The 20,825-nt window shown below is 40.7% G+C and overlaps 1 protein-coding gene across 2 annotated transcripts in view; it reads left to right on the top strand.

Annotated features, from left to right (window-relative positions):
- MDFIC (MyoD family inhibitor domain containing) overlaps window positions 1-20,214 on the top strand; it is a 79,683-nt gene extending 59,469 nt beyond the window's left edge. For both annotated transcript variants that reach the window (XM_065403045.1, XM_065403052.1), the window contains exon 5: window positions 16,575-20,214. In XM_065403045.1, coding sequence (XP_065259117.1) covers window positions 16,575-16,822 — 248 coding nt within the window. In that variant the 3' untranslated portion in view covers window positions 16,823-20,214. The remainder of the gene's footprint in view (window positions 1-16,574) is intronic.
- Window positions 20,215-20,825: the final 611 nt, after the last annotated feature.

Genomic DNA, 20,825 nt, shown 5'->3' with positions numbered 1-20,825 from the left:
TGCTTCATACCCCACAAGGTGGGTGCAGTTAACAATTCAGAACCACACAGACATGGCCTGTGTGGGGGTGACCACGAACCTAGCCTACCCTGTTATAATTAAGCAGGACTGGCAGTTTTGGGGAATTGATAGAAGCGGGGCCCAGGAAGGCCCTGGAGGAAGAAAGTGGGGAGTCTGTGGACACAATGGAAAGAGACCCATTTATAGCAAGACCTGGAATGATCACAGGAAGCACCTCACACTTATCTTACAGGCACTCCAGGAAGCCAGACTGACAGCCAACTCTACTAAATGTCAATTGGCCAACCATAAAGTAAACTTCCTGGGATATATTGTGGGCAGAGGGTGATTACTCCCATTGGTGGTGAAGGTGGGAGGTGGTTACTCCCATTGGGAAAGGTGAAGGCCTTATCAGAATGCCCAATCCCTTCTAGAAAGAAACGGGTATGTCGCTTCCTGAGGCTAGTGGAATACCATAGGTAGTTCATCTCCCACTTTGCCACAGTTTGTGCCCTCTTAACAATCTCCAAGGAAGATTACCCCACCAAGAAAAATCTGCTGGACTGAAGCAAGTGGCAAAGCCTTCCAGGTATTAAAATGACTGACCCATGAACCAGTTTGGTTTCACCCCAAGTTCTCAAAACCTTGCATTTTGCAAATACATCTGACGTTGCCCTTGGAGCCATACTGTCACAAGAAGTGGGGGAAAAGGTGGAACATCCTATCCTTTATCTTAGCAGGAAGTTGCCTATTCGGTGATGGAGAAGGAGGCCCGCGCGCTAAAGTGGATTGTAGGTGTGCCTGTGGGGTCACCCATTCCGGCTGGTGACTGATCATACACCCCTACAATGGCAACAGTCTATGAATAACCACAACTCAGAAATCCTACGGTGGTATACATCTCTGCAAACATACTGCTTTGAAGTGCTACGTGGAGTTGGCAGAGAGAATAAAAATGCAGACTTCTTTTCACAGGATGTGGTGGCCTGTCAACACAAGTCCACCTGGCGAATCCAGAACTGAGTGGAAGAGTGTATGAAGGGGTTTACAGACATTATGCTAAATCAGAGCAAGGCATGGGGAGCAGTACTAGGTCAGGGAGGCCTGCCCCTCAGCAGGTGGAGGAACGGTTTTTAAAAGGGCATTGGTAGCCGAGGGACAGGGGGATGGTGTTATAGACTTCACCAGGCAGTGAGGCTAATGCCTGGAGCTGTGGGAAAAGTGACTACAGCATTGGCATGGGCACTCTGGAAACTGTGATCCATATTCTCTCCCACCCCACACATACTAGGGTTACCACCTGGCTGGTATTTGACCAGCCTGGCTTTTTTTATATGGATTTGCCAGTTGCCAGAAAAATAATTTAATCTGCCAGGTTTTTATTTTTACCTGGGTCTAAAGATTTGCATTATCAGCACAATACACTGGGATATCTAATGTTAAAAGTTAGTATCCAGCTACAGATGCTGCAGTGTTCCCACTTCCTCAGTTTAAGTGATGACAGATCAAAACTGTTAAAAATACAGCAGCTGTCTGCCCACTACCAAACCTTTGGACTGATGAGCGGAATCACCTCAGTGTTGAAGTGGTTAAAAGTGAGCTTTGCATTAGACGCAACCTCTGCTATTCCTGTCTGGAATTCTACGATGCTGCCGTTAAAAATAAGAAATTGCTGGAAATGGCAAAATGAAATGGTAAATACAAATTCAAGAAATAGATTCAATTGATTTTTTTTATGTATAAAGTTCCAGAACGTTCACATTCAAGTGTATAGTTAAAATATAGACTCAATGCAGTTTGGGAAAAATAATCTCAATGACGATGCACACAAACAAAGCAGCTTGGATAAATAGGATCACAGTGTAAAAATAAAAAATGGAGTTATCAGTCTTATCTAGATGTGTTTTCTCTCTAGATACTATAACTGGCTGTTGGGGGGGGGGGTTGCAGAGTTGTCTTGTGGTTAGGTTGCGGCAGGCTTGCCTTGTGGGGTTGGGGGGGACGGTTTTTTGCATTTCAAAGGTAGTAACCCTAACACATACCTTTTGACCTGGGAACCCAAGAGAGGCCCTGAAGCAGGGGACATTGTCTACACTGATACTGCTGAGCCTGTGACTGTGCCCCAAACAGAAGAGCCACAGCCCATTAGGAAGTGATCTATAGGGGCGTGCAATGTGGGGTGGACCAACAAGTGGTGTGGACACTGGAACTCCCCTTCAGGACCCTGGGTTGGGACCCAGGTCCCCCTCCTCTCATGACAGAATGTGAAAGGGAGGAGAAAGGATACACAGGAGGGAGAGGCATGCTGTATACAACCTGGCAGGACTCTCTCTAGATTCTAGAACAATTGGGGGGGAGGTATAGCTCATTGGCCTGCTAAACCCAGGGTTGTGAGTTCAATCCTTGAGGGGGCCATTTAGGGATCTGGGGCAAAAATCTGTCTGGGAATTGGTCCTGCTTTGAGCAGGGGGTTTGACTAAATGACCTCCTGAGGTCCCTTCCAACCCTGATATTCTATGACAGAGGAAAATTCTGGAGCCATTGCTAGGCCAGCTGGCTGTCAGACTAACCTATTACAGATCAGGGCCTATGGACTGCAGTAGCTTTGGTAGCTCTAATTATTGGTAGTATTCATAGTGTTTGGTATGATAAACAGAGGGAGGGAATACTGCAGATTCTGAGGTATCCTTATCTAATTTAAACTGGCAATATTTAAAAATTTGATCAACTTCCTTATCAGATTATGTGTTTCAAGAGCTCATATTATGGGCCCTCATGAAAGCTTTCTTTTGTTGTGCAAGGTTATATGCCTGTTTGTTTCAGGTAGCTTTTTAATTTTCCCGAAGAAGAGAAATGACTTTTGTCAGCTTTTAAAATGCTGATACTATCATGTCTTCTCATGTTTTGCATTTTTATGTTTTTTTTCTCCAAACTAGGGAAAACTGTGCTGTGTATGTGGCCCGTTTGTATTTTTAAAATTTGTAGTTCAGTATTTTGCTGAGGAATATTGAATATTTTCAAGGTGGTGTGCAGAGCAGCTGCAGAGGGGGTTGTGCACATAGATAACAGGGTTTATGCTGTTAGCTCTTGTACACTGCTCTGTAAATGTATACCATATCTCTGTTTAATTTAATTATTATTATCATCATTATTTTACTTTTGCTCAGCTGGCTTCTCTTCAGCTTGTCTCTTGTTTGTCTCAGACTGCTGTGCTGCTTTGGTTGTGGCCTGTCTCTTCTGACAGTGCTCAGTGTTCATCCTTGACTTTCCCCAGGTCTGCTCCTCCTGTCTGCATGAGACCTGTAACACCTGCTGAGACTTCTGTTCATCTCTCTGTATGGGCCTTAAGCAAACCCCTGCTGAGGACCTCAACTGCCACTTTGATTGCGGTTTTGCCCTTTTTGATTCTTGCTGAGAGACAGCAGAGTGCTTGGGAGATTTGTTTTGAGTTGTCTGAACTCTGTGAATATAGTTAGCTAAAAAGCTGACCAAGGTCAGCATTCTGTAAGTGAGCTTATTTACCATTACAGACATGAAAACCTTTTATCGTATATGACCTGCCTGCCTGGTATGAAAGCTTATTGGGTCAGTTTGTGACAGGTTAGTGTCAAGTATTACAAAAGAAAAAAAGATCAGCCTGCATGTATGTTTTTTCTTTACGTGTTGCAATTTAACTTTGGCTGATCTTGTGCCGTTTAGATGGTCATGTAATGGATCTCTTAAAATCTATTTGTTATAGATATAATTATATATTATATAATTTGTTATACAGATCTACCCAATTTAAATAAAAGAAGTGGGTGGAGATAGCAGAAGGGAAGCTAACCTGAAAAAATGCTTGTTTCAAACTTTAATATTTAACTTGGATACTGAGTAATTGTTAATGTGTATAAGGAAGATGAAAAATGTTGTGCTAATACTACTATTTATAATAATTATTGTGACCTTTAAAAACAAAATGACATTAAAATATATAACTAAAAATGAGGAATGATTTGGCAAACTTTGGTTACGGAAAGTTAAGTTTAGGCTGCAAGGCTTTACCCTAACTTAGATCCTTGCTGTTTGTATGTAGCTAAAGTGACTTTTTTTTTTTTTTTAAGGAGTTATCATCCAATTGCAGCAATGTGCTGCATGTATGCAACCGCTAAGATACTGAACACTTTCTTAAAAGAAATATTGATAAAGAAAGGGACCAATAAATTAAATATAATTTTTGCAGGAGCCCTGGGAGAGTTTTGTTCATTTTTGGGTCTTTTGCTCCCTAAATTGTGAGGGGTGAACCTCTCATTTAGCAAAAATAAATAGTAAGCAATTAAGACTGCCAGGTCCAAACCTAGCTTGGATCTTTGCCATTTAGCAGTACACACTTTCAATCAAGTTACGAAGTGTTGATGAGCTTTGAAGAAAGTCTTCTACATCCTCATCTGGAAGAATGATAGAAGTTCGTGAATAATTTCCCATGAATAATGTTCTCCACAAATTAGGAATTTCTTTTGCTTACACAGGTTCCATAAGGAGATCATGATTTCCTCAATGCATTAGTTTTTCAAAAGTTTTCAGCAACATTTTGCAATTTTTTTTAACACTATGTCTTGCTTTAGAATAGTTTGCTGTGAAAATTTTACTCTAGAAAATTCAAGCTATTAGTTGTTGTTTCTGTTCCCAGACTAAATGAGCATAAATATTATAATTGGGAGGGAGGGAGGGAGAAGCCATTTGGGCCTTAAATCTCTCAAGGAAACAGCTGTTAAACAGATTACGGCGCTTAAAACCTGTATGGGTTTTGCCTGAAGTATCATTTATAAGCAAATTAAGCTACTACAAAATATGTATTGGTTGAGTACAACATTTAAATGATAACCTTCTCTTGCAAAATCTACCGAAAGTAACTTTGTGCATATGCAGTGTCTGAGCTGCAGAACCTTGACTAGCTTGTGGTATTTATTGCCTGTTTGCTCTGACACTGACCAGGAGTTTTTAGAACCCTGTCCAAGAAATCTTAAAATGCAGGGGGATGTTCCAGAGGACTGAGGGAAAAAAAGTTACTAGTGTTCTAATAGTTAACAAAAGCTCAACGGAATGATCTGGGTAACTTCAGGCTGGTTAGCCTAACGTTGATCTCAGGCAAAATCATGGAAAGGTTGATTCGGGATGCAATTAGTAAAGAATTAAAGAATGGTATCATAATTAATGCCAATTGACATGGCTTTAGGGAAAATAGGTCTGGTTGAACTTGATATTGTGTTTTGATAAGATTACAAGTTTGGTTCATAAAAGGAACTACGTCATTCTTAGTCTTCTGTAAGACTTTGTACTACACAATAATCTGATTACGAAAACAGCACTATTCAAAATCAATGTAGCGCATGACTAACTGATATGTCTCAAAAAGTAACTGTAAATGAGGAATTGTTGTCCAGCAGCAGTGTTTGCTGTGGCATCCCACTGGATGTTCCAATGTTCTTCAATATTCTTTTCAATGATATGGAGGAAAACACAAAGTCATTGCTCGTTTTGCAAGAGACAGTAACATTGATGAAGTAATAAATAATGGTAAGGACAGGTCACTTCCATAGAGCAATCTGGATCACTTTGTGAACTGGGCTGATTTGAGTAATGTACGTTTTAATACAGCCAGAAGCAAGTTCATACATCTAGGAACAATGAATGTAGGTCACACTTACAGGATGGTGACAGTATCTTGGCAAATAGTGATTCTGAAAAGGGCTTGAGGGTTGTAGTGTGTAACCAACAGAACATGAGCCCCCAGTCCAGTGCAGAGGCAAAGAGAGTAAATGCAAGTCTAGGATGTATGATCAGGGTAATATTGAGTAAGAGGAAGGAGGTGGTGTTTCTTCTGTATATCACATTAATGAGCTCATTACTGAAATACTTTGTCCAGTTCTGGTGTCCACACTTTTAAAAAAGGATGTTGAGAAATTAGAAATTGTTTTTGATTTGTGGGGAGGAGAGTGAAAGAGAAAAGGTCTATGTAACAGGGCTCTCTCTTCGCTCTTGGCTTCCTCTGTGCACTTGGAGACTCTCCGCTAGTAAACAACATATGTAGTATTTATGATTCCCCCCCCCCCCCAACTTTACAATGTTGTGCAGCACCTTATATAGAATAGTATATAATTTCTCAGCCCTTTAGCCCGAGGAGAAGAGAGGAGAGGGAAATCTCTCCCTCTGAGATCTGTCTTGGCGCTGGCTCTCAAAGCTTGCCTGCCCCTCCCTCCCTCTTTCTACTTCTTTTCTGTTTCTTCTTCTACTCCCTGGGCTAATGGGATAATTTAAGCACTTTAACTCTCTCCAGACCATTCCAGTCTATCTTTGCCTGCCCAGCTTACTATGGGCGATTTAATTGGTGATACAGTGATCAGAGTGCTGTATAGTTGCTGTTGCCCAGCACTCTGACACAGTCTGTTATAGAGCAAGTTCTACCCTGATCAAAGATAGAAGAAAACTGTTTACCAAAAGTGCTTCACCATTAACTTTAAGGCAAATATATCTTGGTTTATGGGGAAGGGGCACTGGTCTGTGGGATGGGAAACTGGGAGATGAAGAACTAAATAATGCTATTGTGACAGTGCGGGCCCCAATTTCTCCAGCCTACACTAGGAAACGTCCGGTTTTTAAAAATGGATGAATGAAGGGAGAGTTTTTCTGCACAAAGAAATAGATTTTTGAAGTTAGCATGTCACTGAGGTGAATAGTGGCTTTAGTTCAAACCTTCAGCTTCTGTGGATTATCAGGAGACAGTTTTAGGTCCAGCAGCCCTACTTTGTATTACAGTATAAAGAAGAAGACTGTCTCTGCAACAGAAAAGAATAGGTGTTTAAAAAGTTGCAAAAAGACACCCTCCACCTCCAGGTTGCTGACTTTATTCTTTTTCCATAATCTTTGCTCATCTTTGGGAATGTAAAATGAAACTCATGTTCCAGATAGTTGGCTTAATGTGTTCCACTTCTGACTCATCTGTAGCACCTGCTATGTTTTTTATGTAAGTGGAAATAAACTCCATTGGAAACAATCTTTCATACAAGCACTATCATCACAAATATTTGTGCTTATCCAAGATGTTCTAGTTAAGTAATCTATAAGGACTTGGTTTTGGAGCCTGGGAAAAAGTGTTTCAGAATCTTATGAAAGGAGTAGGAACATAACTGTCTGCAAAGGGGTATTGAAAAACCTGAAATTACCTTTTTGACTGAATCCTGTGTAATATACTAGTGGTGTGTGTCCTGTTGCCTTTAAGTGACTGGCTTACAAAGAAGATAAGGGACCCTCTACCATCCGCTAAGAGAGAGTTCATTTAGGCCAAGTGACAGAGAGATACTTATAGTTTTGGAGATGAAAAACTAGGATACATCTGCTAGTACCACAGCCGGGCATGTGTGTGGTTTCTGCAGCATGTTGATCTGTTGCACATGCTAATAAACCCAAGGTTTCTTATTGCCATTAGAAAATACAACATGAAATGTCTCCTCTACTTCTCTGACAGTCTTCATTTTAAAGAAGCTAAGAAATACTGTCTTTATGACATGCTTAGATGGGATGTTGCAATAATTGTGCCTACAAATTTAGCCTAATTATGAGCTCAGCTGTAAGAAGTGAATGTAAGTTCATAAGATGTCACAATAACCTATAACAACAAACGTTGATGGGAAAAGTACAAAAGCGAGACAGACTGAATTAGTCCCAACAAAAAGTCCTACTGATATAACTGAAGGACTGTGTTAAGATCATGCCTGGTAAACAAGCACAGTGTGGGAGTCACATCAGTGAATCAAAATTGTGGGTCCTTAAAGAAAGAGATTTGGTGGAAAAATGTGGCTATTGGAATGAGCTTCACCATCATGGCTGCTACTCCACTGTCTCTGGGGCCCCAAACTTTTGTCATCCTGATCCTGATAATTGTCCTGACCAGACTGGGCCAGAGAATGGGGAGCCAGGCGATATCACTGCCTCCAATGGCTTTGACTAAATCCCAGATATCACTTTGGATGTGACACTTGTCTTTCCGATCCTTCTCTTTTTTCCAACGGTGAGGTTGCACAACACCAAAGACAGAAGCGCATTTCTATCTTTGCGTTTTTTCTCTCTCTCCTTTTGCAAGTGTTTGTCTTCTTTTGTCTTCTACGAAACAGATCAAACTTTAACAACAGCTCGCTACAAACTATCCCTACAAACTTCTCTTTTCCCCAAAAGGACAGTTATCTTTACTGCCATCTAAGAGACTGACAAATAAGAGGATTTTCCCTTCTAAAAATGCTCCCCAGCTAAAGGGAAAGGGAGCAAAGGAAGTTGCTAAAATGAAAACCTTATTCAATGCTTTACATTTCAAATGCTCTAACTGCTTTTCCTTCTTGTATCTTTCATAAAAGGTTGAAAGGATTTCTAATAGTGTGCTTGCCATGGTACTAAGCAGGCTGAGGTCTCTGTATACCAAATCCTGAACCTTGTTTAAAGTTGTTTAACATTGGACAGTGACTTGGTTATGTTAATACCTTTGGTCCATATAGTCCATCTAAATTCATACAACTGGAACCCTGCTCTTACTAGTGTGTTCTGTTCAACATAACCTCCAGGTCTGTAGTACCTTTGGCACCAATCAAAGTATAGAGATTTTGGAGAAACTACTGAGAGACCAAAAATCTGAGGTTAGGTGGATGTGGTGATGATAACTTGCCCATCACAACATATTGTATAATCTTCTAGTCCAACAGCTGTTCAGAGTCCAGATTTAAAATCAGTAGCACAGGGGGAAAAGTTTCATTAATGTTTCAACTTTGCCCTTGAAACATGGCCCAAAATTTTTGTTCATCATACAGATGAGTCACTGGTCACTGAAAGGATAAAGTAAGTAACACAGATGTTATGCCTTTTTTCTTTTCATTCTCTGAAGTCTATGTAGGCTAAATAAACCTCATAGGAAACAAAATATCTTCTGAGTGGAGAATGTGTGAGTTTGCTATCAAGGCAGCTTAAATCAGAATAAACAGTATGTGCATAAGTTTCTGCTTCACTCCTGTGAAGAAGAGATGAAAGAAAAAACATCCATAGTGACACCCATAATAGAACCATCAGCCAAAATTAATAGTGCATCATTTCTTTGTGTAATTGAGCATACATGGATAGCTTTGGCCTTTGATAATTAGCCAAGAGTGAAGTAGCTTTATTTAGACCAACGCAATTGGTCTGCTTCAGTAAATATCTACATAATGGAAAGCTTTGCAGGTTCCACGGAATGTCTTTCACTACACTGAGAATTGAAAAGTAGACTCTGGTGAGTTTTGCCTCTTGCTTTAAAAGCCAGTATATCAAAGTAGTGCTATATCCTGAGTGTGTCTGTCTGCTTCTGTCTCTGATTTACACATCACTGGAAAAGGAGGCAGTGATGAAGATTAATGTATGTGTTTCTTTATTTTGGCCTTTATCTCTCTGTGTCACAGTTGTGAAATGTCCTGCAGTCTACTCAAAATCATTAGATTTTGATTTTGTTGATGCTTTAACAAATTCTGTGTTCTACACACCAGTTTTCTTTCATTATTAACCTCTGTCTATCTGCCTGTCTTGAGGGTAGAGAATAGTAAAAATAACTCCAGTTCCTCAAATGTGGACACTCCTTAGACTCCTGTGACTGTTGTCTTCTACCTCTAGTTCCTTTACATCAAAAATCAGAGAGGAAATTGTACCTGAACAAATCTAACATCATCTCCATGACAACAAGCTAATTAATCACCGTCAGTGTGGCTTTAGTCATCTTCACTCAGCTAATATTTCCCAACTTCATTTCACATATCTGCTGAGTTTTGGATGAAGGTCACTTAAATAGGTATAGGGGTTTTTCATATAAAGAAGACACTTTAACAGACATAAGCATTGTTTAAAAAAAAAAACCCAAAAAACCCGCTGAAGCTTATCAGCATTTGCCTCTTCCAGTTCCCCTTCCCACACAATGATAAGGAATTTCTGAGAAAGTTGTTTTGTTTTTCTTGCTCGCTCTCTGGCTTTATTCCATCTTGAGGGTTTATTCTGGGCCACCTCTATTCATTATTTATATAAATTCATTTGTTGGCTTAAGTACTCCACCTAACCTAAGGCCTGGACTACACTACGAGTTTAGGTCAACTTTAGCAGCGTTAAATCGAATTAAGCCTGGACACGTACACACGACGAAGCCCTTTTTTTTTGACTTAAAGGGCCCTTTAAACCGGTTTCTTTACTCCACCTCAGATGAGGGGATTAGCGCTAAAATCGGCCTTTGCGGGTCAGATTTGGGGTAGTGTGGATGGAATTCGACGTTATTGGCCTCTAGGAGCTATCCCACAGTGCTTCATTGTGACCGCTCTGGACAGCACTCTCAACTCAGATGCACTGACCAGGTAGACAGGAAAAGCCCCGCGAACTTTTGAATTTCATTTTCTGTTAGCCCAGCGTGGAGAGCACAGGTGACCACGCAGAGCTCATCAGCACAAGTAACCATGATGGAGTCCCAGGATCGCAAAAGAGTTCCAGCATGGACAGAAAGGGAGGTACGGGATCTGCTCGCCATATGGGGAGACGAATCAGTGCTAGCTGAACTCCGTAGCAGTAAACGAAATGGCAAAATATTAGAAAAGGTCTCCAAGGCCATGAAGGACAGAGGCCATAACAGGGACGCACAACAGTGCCGCATGAAAATTAAGGAGCTAAGGCAAGCCTACCACAAAGCCAGAGAGGCAAACGGAAGGTCTGGGGCAGAGCCGCAAACATGCCGCTTCTACGCGGAGCTGCATGCCATTCTAGGGGGTGCAGCCACCACTATCCCAACCGTGTGCTTTGACTCTGTCAATGGAGAAACACACAACAGGGAAGCGGGTTCAGGGTACGAGGAAGATGATGATGAAGACAATGAAGAGAGCTCACAGCAAGGAAGCAGAGAAACCGGTTTCCCCAACAGCCAGGATATGTTTATCACCCTGGACCTGGAACCAGTAACCCCCGAACTCACCCAAGGCATGCTCCCAGACCTTGAGGGCACACAAGGGACCTCTGGTGAGTGTACCTTTGTAAATATTACACATGGTTTAAAAGCAAGCGTGTTTAATGATTAATTTGCCCTGGCAATCGTGGCCAGTACAGCTACTGGAAAAGTCTGTTAACGTGTATGGGGATGGACCGGAAATCCTCCAGGGACATCTCCAGAAAGCTCTCCTTCATGTACTCCCAAAGCCTTTGCAAAAGGTTTCTGGGGAGGGCTGCCTTATCCTGTCCGCCATGGTAGGACACTTTACCATGCCAGGCCAGTAGCACGTAGTCTGGAATCATTGCATAACAAAGCATGGCAGCGTATGGTCCCGGTGTTTGCTGGCATGCAGACAACATCCATTCCTTATCTCTCTTTGTTATCCTCAGGAGAGTGATATCATTCACGGTCACCTGGTTGAAATGGGGTGATTTTATTAAGGCGACATTCAGAGGTGCCCGTTCCTGCTCGGCTGAACAGAAATGTTCCCCGCCGTTAGCCACGCGGTGGGGGGGAGGGGTGAAGTGATCATCCCCGAGAATTGTGTGTGTGTGGGGGGGGGGGGGGGGTAGTTGGGTTTGTGCTGCATGTTAACCCGGAAACCCCAGCCCCTCCTTTTACATTGCAAACCCATTTTAAATGGCCAACCCAATGGGTCCTTGATATGGGAAATGAGGGCGCTGCTGTTTGAAACCATTCCCATATGTTATGAACGTTAAAAAAGCCAAAAGACTGTGGCTTACCATGGCTGTCTGCAAGCCGAAATCTGTTGCCTGGCACTGCGTGAGTGATCTCTCACACCAAACCGGCAGGCCCTCAATATAAGAGGAAAAATGCGACCTTGTAATGAAAGCACATGTGCTGTGTAATGTGAACAGCAAAATTTAACGTGAAAGAGTGTACCCATTGTTCTCTAAAATGTGTCTTTTCTTAACCACCTCTCCCTTCTCCTCCACCAGCTGCAAATGTTTCTCCTTCGCAGAGGCTAGCGAAGATTAGAAGGAGAAAACGGCGGACTCGGGATGATATGTTCACGGAGCTCCAGATGTCCTCTCACGCTGAAAGAGCACAGCAGAATGCGTGGAGGCAGTCAGTGTCAGAGTGCAAAAAAGCACAATATGAACGAGAGGAGATGTGGCGGGATGAATCGCGGGCTGAACAGAGCAAGTGGCGGGCTGAACATGATAGGTGGCGTCAGCTTGCAGACAGAAGGCAAGAGTCGATGCTCCGGCTGCTGGAGCATCAAACTGATATGCTCCAGCATATGGTTGAGCTGCAGGAAAGGCAGCAGGAGCAGAGACTGCCACTACAGCCCCTGTGTAACCAACAGCCCTCCTCCCCAAGTCCCATTGCCTCCTCACCCAGACGCCCAAGAACACGGTGGGGGGGCCTCCGGCCACCCAGTCACTCCACCCCAGATGATTGCCTGAGCATCGGAAGGCTGGCCTGCAATAAGTGTTAAAGTTTTAAACTGCAGTGTGTCCTTTTCCTTCCCTCCTCCGCCACCCCTCCCGGGCTACCTTGGCATTGCAAGCTTCCACAGGGCTATCGCCACTCGCTTCTCAACTGTGAGGGCTGCTCTCATCCTGGTATTCTGGTGCCTCAGGGCAGGGGAAAGCAAGTCACAAAGTTCCATGAAAGTGCCCTTACGCATGCGAAAGTTTCGCAGCCACTGGGAATCGTCCCACATCTGCAACACGATGCGGTCCCACCAGTCTGTGCTTGTTTCCCGGGCCCAGAATCGGCGTTCCACAGCATGAACCTGCCCCAGTAACACCATGATTTGCATATTGCTGGGGCCTGTACTTTGTGAGAGGTCTATGTCCATGTCAGTTTCCTCATCACTCTCGTCGCCGGGCTGCAATCGCCTCCTCGGCTGGTCCTGGTTTTGCTTTGGCATGTCCTGACTCTGCATATACTCCAGGACAATGCGCGTGGTGTTCATAGTGCTCATAATTGCCGCGGTGATCTGAGCGGGCTCCATGATCCCAGTGCTATGGCGTCTGGTCTGAAAAAAGGCGCGAAACTGACGGAGGGAGGGAGGGGCGAGTGACGACATGGCATACAGGTACAGGGAATTAAAATGAACAAAGGTGGCTGTGCATCAGGGAGAAACACAAACAACTGTCACACAGAATGGCCCCCCCAGAGATTGAACTCAAAACCCTGGGTTTAGCAGGCCGTTGATTTCATGGAGGGAGGGGGAAGCAAATGAAATCAGAACAAATCTGGTGCACCTATTTTTTACATCTTAAGCTGGCAGCAGACAGTGCAGCATGACTGATAGCCATCGGCATCTTCTGGGTGCTTGGCAGAAAATGATGTACTACGACTGATAGCCATCATTGTCAAGAATCAGATGCCCAGAGTGGAAAGTTTGGTGCAGTATTTCTTAGAGGAATCTGCTGAAGAACTTTCCCGGGTGCCTCTGATTGAACTCACTGAGGAGTACGACGACGACGGATACCAATTGTAATACACCATCCACTGCCAAAAGGCAAGGAGCTGCTGCTGTGTAGCAATGCAGTACCACGTCTGCCGGCACCCAGATGACATATGGTGACGGTGAGCTGAGCTGAGCGGGCTCCATGCTTGCCGTGGTATGTTGTCTGCACAGGTAACCCAGGTAAAAAGGCACGAATCGATTGTCTGCCGTTGCTCTGACGGCGGGGGAGGGGCCTGACGACATTACCCAGAACCCCCCGCGACACTGTTTTTGCATCATCAGGCATTGGGATCTCAACCCAGAATTCCAATGGGCGGCGGAGACTGCGGGAACTGTGGGATAGCTACCCACAGTGCAACGCTCCGGAAGTCGACGCTATCCTCGGTACTGTGGACGCGGTCCGCCATCTTTATGCACTTAGAGCATTTTATGTCGGGACACACACAATCGACTGTATAAAACCGATATCTATAAAACTGGCTTCTATAAATTCGACCTAATTTCATAGTGTAGACATACCCTAAGATATTTATGTCTGCAGATGACAATGTTCTTCCCTACTGCAACTGATAAGCCTCTTGTCAACACTTTCCTGTGTCAACTGGCTCAATAAAAATCACCTCATTCATTTATTTTTTAAACATGAGAACTGCAGCTTTGCTGTTTCCTACCAAAATTTCTAATTGGCCTTTAATTTCAAAAATACATGTTTATAATTTTAATTTCTCAGCTATTAAATGTATGTAAAGACCCATAAGTCTTGCTTGATCACAATCACTCAGGGTATATCTATGCTGCAAATGAAGATGTGATTGCAATATGCGCTTTGGCATGGGTTAGCTGTGCCAGTAGAAGCCCACCAGGAACTCTGGGTATGCACTCAGGTTGCTGAGTTGTGCTAAATTAAAGATAGCGTGGATGTGCTTACAATCACACCTTTACTTACAGTGTAGATCTTTAGTACGTACACTAACTTAAGATTTCTTCCAAATTTAGTACATCAGTTTGGACGCTGCTTACTATAAATAAGTTAGTAAGCTCATTTATTATACCACATTTGGACTTCACAGATATAGTCTGGTCAAGTTTTTCCACAAAGCCTTTCAAAATGTGACATGGCCTATAAGCAAGCATCTAAAATTGTAACTGTATTCTTGAGCACTATGTTATCATCACTATTGCCTCTGGTTACCTTTGTAGGTTAGCATGAAAATCACCTTGCAATAACTGTTTATAAATAGCTAAACAGTTTGGCATCAAATGTTTTTGAAAGGACAAACTAACTTACAAGTGTACCAATAGAAAAAACACTAGGACTATATTTTATCCATTGAGTTATAAATATTGTTAATCTAATTTTAGATTTTAATCTGTCTAATTTTCAAAACTGATTACCCACTCTGATCAGATTTGTTTTATGTCCAAGTGAACCATTCATTTCTTACAACAAATATTCCACAGCTTTAAAGATGTTACCCTATAGTGACCTTTTGCTTTAAAAAGTCTTGCAACTTTTAAAATTTTCATTTGTGTTCTAAGTATTCCTGTCTCTCACAAATTAAATATACTCCTCCCCAAATAGTATCTGTTGCTGAACACAAAATTAAACTTGTGTGCATGATATATGCAGCTATATCTGGGGAGGGGGTTCTGCTGAGCATTTCAGAACATACTGTATGTAACTGGGTTTCCTTTGAGTTGATTTTGATGAAAATCTGATAAATGTATGCCTCAATACTATAATTTTCTTCTCATTGCTCAATGTTTTGCTATTCTTCCAATCTTTGTGTGTTTCCCCATCCTTTATCATAGAATTAGAACAAAATATCAATGACAATTATTTGATGTGATTACATGTATTCATTGTTTGGGTGCCATCTCTCCAACTGATAATGTGTGGGGTACTACTCGAGTGAACTTTCTCATTTACCATGTGTGACTTACCAGTGCCCATGACAGCAGGATATTTCAGTTCAGGTTTAGTTCTAATTTCCAGTTAGCTTTAAAAAATAATTAAATCTAAGACTAATAAGAGAATTGTGCAGAGGAATAATTTAAAATGTGAGATCAGAACAGATTTTTTTTCTTCATTGTTGAAAATGTAGATGTATGTATGGCATGTTGATATGGCTGTTTTTGAGATTAGCCTGATATCACAGAGAAAGCAAAATCCTCATGCTGTGGTGGCATCTCCTTTGCTATAACTACTTTTTTCCATAAATATCAACAAAACAATCAAGCACATAATTTATGCATAAATTATAGGCAGCTGTGACCAACTCTCAATTCATAAAGTCTCAGTGTTCTGTTTTTGTCTTTGTCTCTGTCTCTTGAGATTTTGTTTCTCTTATGAATTATGTCTCATGAAGGTGACTCTCAAAATTGTTGGGTTTGATTTGACTTGAAATGTGGGTTGAGGTATGGTTCTTAATTCCATTCCTCCCCGCAGCACCAGTTCTCCTGTCCTTTAGTCACACAACTATAAATTACAAGTAAAAAAGGTTCCCAATATAGTATGAACAATAAAAGTAAACAGTACAGAAATTGCATTGTACCTTTGCCGCACAAACTGATCCTGCAACAAGAAACTAATATGTTCATATGCCAGCTCTGTGGTTGGTACCATATAGGGCACAGATATAAAATATGGTGAGTGTTCACTCTAGAAGACAGATGCAAAGGTAGACCAAAAGGAAGCAGTCACTTTAGATAACTTGATATTTCTTTCATAATCTGGTAATTTATGGGTGTCATGGAAGAAGTGAGTTTGAAAACAAATTTGAATGAGGAGATGATAGAGATATGCAGAGGGTAATGTGAAATCAAGAGTAGAGAAAGGACATGAAGTCTGGCATCAAGGCTAGCATAATTGACTAATGGAGGGGGACATACAAGATGAGATCCAAGATTTAAGCTGGCTGTGTTGTAACCTTGAAGAGGAGGACACAAAATTTGAACTTCATGTTGCAGGGGAAAGGAAGCTTTGCCGATTGTAAAGCAGTGCCAGTAATTATTATGTGACATATTTGCACATAAAATGTAATACTGATTTGTCCTTTTTTTTTTCCTTTTTTTTTTTTTAATATGCGGCCCTCTACAAAACTGGTACTTACGAAGATTGCTGTGTTCACTGTATCCTGGCTTGCTTGTTTTGTGAGTTTCTCACCCTCTGTAATATTGTTCTGGGACAAGCTTCCTGTGGCATCTGTACATCGGAGGCCTGCTGTTGTTGCTGTGGGGATGAAATGGGGGATGACTGTAACTGCCCATGTGACATGGATTGTGGCATAATGGACACTTGTTGCGAATCATCAGACTGCTTGGAAATCTGTATGGAATGCTGTGGGATTTGTTTCCCAACATGAAATATTTGTATCTCTTTTTTTATTATTCTGTTTAAAAACTGGAGAGCTTTTAAAAATACTTTTGAAGAAAAATAAGGTAAGAGTCTCACACAGCAACCTAGTATTTGCACTGTTAACTTGCTATGTTTAAAGAATCTTTAGAGAAAACAAAAAACCTGTACTCTAACAAATGTTTTATGGTTTAGTATGTGAAATTCTAGTTACTTTCCAACCCTCTTTTGGCTTTGCAAATGGGACAGTTGACTGCAATCAACTTAAAGGCCTGATACAACAGGCCTTTCTTGGTTAAAATAGCAATTTGAGTAAAGTTTTTGGCCAGAGAAAAGACTGCAAAGTAGCCTAAATATTTCCCCCCTCACCTACTTTAATGCTTAAATGCTTGAATAGCCTTCCATACCTAACACACTTTTGCAGGAGTTCTTGAAAGCAAAATGTCTTTATTTCCACCTTTTATGGTTTGAAGTAACCTTGGCCTGTTATATTTTAAAGTGAATTTAAAATATGCAGTGGGAATCTACAATTGGTCTTGATGCAGTGGTCACATTGAAATGTTTCTTCTCTTTTGAAGTATTCCATTGGTTTGAGAGAGATTCCCTGTGCTTATAATGGTGAATACTGGTAATAGGTGAAATCCAGGCATATTAAGTCAATGAGAGTTTTGTCATTGACTTAAAAAGGGCCAGGATTTCACGCACTGTCTTCCAAACCAGAAGAAACTTTTTATATGGGACCTGTATTTCCCTTCAGTGTTAATATTACTTGTAGTGATCAGTTTTAGAACAAGGTTTTGAAAGCCTAGGTAAACATGAAACATACCATTTCTCAGTTGGACTAGATAGTCAAAATCACTCTAGTTATTTAAAGGAATATCATCAAAAATAACTTCAGATTCTAAACCTACCAGTTTTTATGGCTTTACAACTACATTTCCTAATTTAATTTTCTCCCCCTTCCCCTCCCACCCCTTTCCTCTGCTGTAGGAAAGACCCACACAAATAGAGGGAATGGACAGTCAGAGGAAATAGTAAAACCAACTAGACAGGAAGTACTATCAAGTGCAGAAAGTAAACTTATGAAATATCTTATTCTCAAACATTGGTTCTTTTAAGTGTTACTTATAAACAGTATGTAAAGAATTTTCAAATAGTTACTTTTAAGCTGATTGTGTCTCTTTAAAACTGAAGGAACTATAGTAATGTCTTTTAAAAACACATAGGATTCAATGGGCCAATTTTTTCTCTTAATTACACCATGTAAATCTAGATTTTCTCAGTATAATTGAGAACAGACTCTGGCCCAATTTAGCTAGTGATTACACAATTTCCAGATGTTGGGAAATAAAGGTGCCCATTTACCTTAGCATCTGCTAGGTTCTCCCCTCAATACCTCTGCCTCATTTGTTCTGTTATGTAAACTACCTGTACGCCTTGATCTCACATGTTTAACTTTGCTCCGTATTTCCTGTTTGTAGTTTGTTGGTCCTAGTTGATTTAGGTCTCACTACAACAGTCCTTGATGGGTAATATCACATTTCCTTAAAGTGAATTGACCCTAAAACAGTTCTTTCCACTGTAAAGAATTCAATGTATGTAAATGTGACAAACTGAAAGAGCATGGAAATGTGAAGTTCACTGTCAACACATTGTTCTTACCTAGGGCCTGGTTCTGCAAACACTGACTAGTAGTGTTTACTACTGTGAGTTCTCACTGAAAATGATAACCTTAAAATAGCTGTATCCGTCACAATTCTGTTGAACTAGGGAGGTGTTTCCTTCTGCCTTGACCTCTCCAGGATTGTGGTATATTCCAGTTCAATGCAGATTTATTCAGCAGGTATCTTTATCCATTTTTGACAGTTACTACAGTAGCTATTCCCATCTGTTTTTGCTACATAGATAGATCCAGATTCTGATCTCACATTAAGGTGAACCAGGTGTTTCTCCACTGTCAGCATTTTCCAATGGTGTAACTTCATTAAGGAAGTGCTCAGATATTATGGTAATGGACACTATAGTAAAAAAACTACATAGTTAAATTGATAAAATCACAGAGCTCAGAATCAGGCCCATGGGGCTCATTTATAACTCCTTAGAGTCTGAACCACACTGGGACGGGGGAAGAGGCATGCTGGCTGAGTGGCAGTCCCTGGAGTCATTTTGCCTTTATAAGATATAATGCCTCTGGGGAAACTGGGGGCATCACAGTGAGCAGTGGGACTTGCTGCACCTTGGGAAAGTGTAGATAGTGCTTCCCCCAGCACAACGCTGGTGGATGTCACCACAGTGGTGTTGGGGAAATGTTCTCTGGGACCACGTACCACTGAAGACTGTGCTAGCTGTCCCAGCCCCTGTGTTGCTTAGCAGAGGCAAATAAGCTATGGCTGTCCCTTGTTTTGAATGCGCTTGTGAGTCAGGGGAAAAGGGCTTCCTATGTCTTCTCCTTGTGCCAGAGCAGTCACATTTTGGTTTATAGGTTTCTGGAAAACTGAACATCTGCATTATTAAGCTTTTAGTAAATATTGAATTTTAAGAATTGTTTAGTATTGCTCTTGAAAATAAATTACTATACCACAGGCTGCTATAGATGGGCAAACAATTATGGTCTATACAAACTACTTTTTCATGGTTTAAGGTTTGTTTGTTCACTTAGATTGTTATACACACAAATGTTACTGCTTGTAGGATACTTAACAAATGGAAACGTTTTGGGATCAAAGTAGAAAAAGGTGGGAAATGCACGTATTTCATTCTTTTTTCTAAAGAGTATAGTTCCAATATTGTTAAACCAAAACCAATTTATATATAATCAGAATCTGGATATTTATATATACCTAATTTTAATATTTCTCTTGTGCCCACTTGATTTGTTAAATATTAGGAAGTGGAAATACTGGCAGGTTATAGGACATATAAAGCCTGCCAATGACTTGGAACTATTGCCAGATTATTGCAGATTTAATTCTGAAAATTTTAACTGATTTGTTTAACATTTAAATCTATTCTGCTACTCTTTGTCATAGAAATATTAGCACTTTTGTAATATTTATCTCTGCAGCAGAGAATATTAGTGAGTAGTTTAAAGAACTTCTTTTTTATATTTATATTCTTAAAATTCTCTTTTGTTATGTCCGCTCTGTAGGCAATCTTATGAGCACCTTGTGTAATAAAAACAAGCAGAACTAAAAGTAGACAATGTGAAAATGTAGTTTAAATTAAAAAATCAGTACTCATCAAGTTTGTAAAATTTCTGGTGGACATTCACAGTGTTTCAGTTTTATAGTTTATAGTTCTGCAAACTGGCCCTGTTTTTTACAAATTGGTAAGTTACTATTTGTATTTTATATTAACTGGATCTCTGTAATTATAAAACACTATTTTGAAATAAAAGAACTTTATTTTAAAACTTTGGACTACTTTGTTATTATGTTACTGTCTTGTTACTGTTTTGCATTTTAACATCATGTGGAAGTCTCTGCATACAGACATTGCTTTATGTGAGAGTTCCTGCTACAGCTTGTAATCTTTGGGTGACCCACAGTGTGAGTGAACCAATATCGCTATGTACAGTTTCGCACAACATAGCAGATTTAGACTTTAAAATTTCTGAAGAAATAACTTGGAACTTCGTAATATGGAATACACAAAATGTATTTTAAATGTAAGTTAAACACTAGTGGGACAAATTTATCCCTGGTGTAACTCCATTGACTACACTGGAATCACACTAAGGATGAATTATTGTATTTTTAATATATTTACTGACATATCCCTTTCAAATTACGAAAAAGCTACACTAAACATGGAGTAGTTGGTTCACAATATTATTTAAGTGGCAGTAAGATTAATGGACTCATGAGACTGCAAAAATTTAGGGTTCATCCACACAAGAAAGTAGCATTGCTTTAATTTAAGGTGTGATTTTTTTTTTTAAACCAATTTAACTAAAGCAGTGCAAAAGGCTGTGTGGCACCTACTGTGGTTTAAACTAAGGTTATTTCAGTTTG

Source organism: Emys orbicularis, chromosome 1 (assembly GCF_028017835.1).
Source record: "Emys orbicularis isolate rEmyOrb1 chromosome 1, rEmyOrb1.hap1, whole genome shotgun sequence".
NCBI classification, from domain to species: domain Eukaryota; kingdom Metazoa; phylum Chordata; order Testudines; family Emydidae; genus Emys; species Emys orbicularis.
The sequence above is the reverse complement of the archived record's forward strand: the minus strand, read 5'-3'. Positions and strand labels throughout refer to the sequence as shown.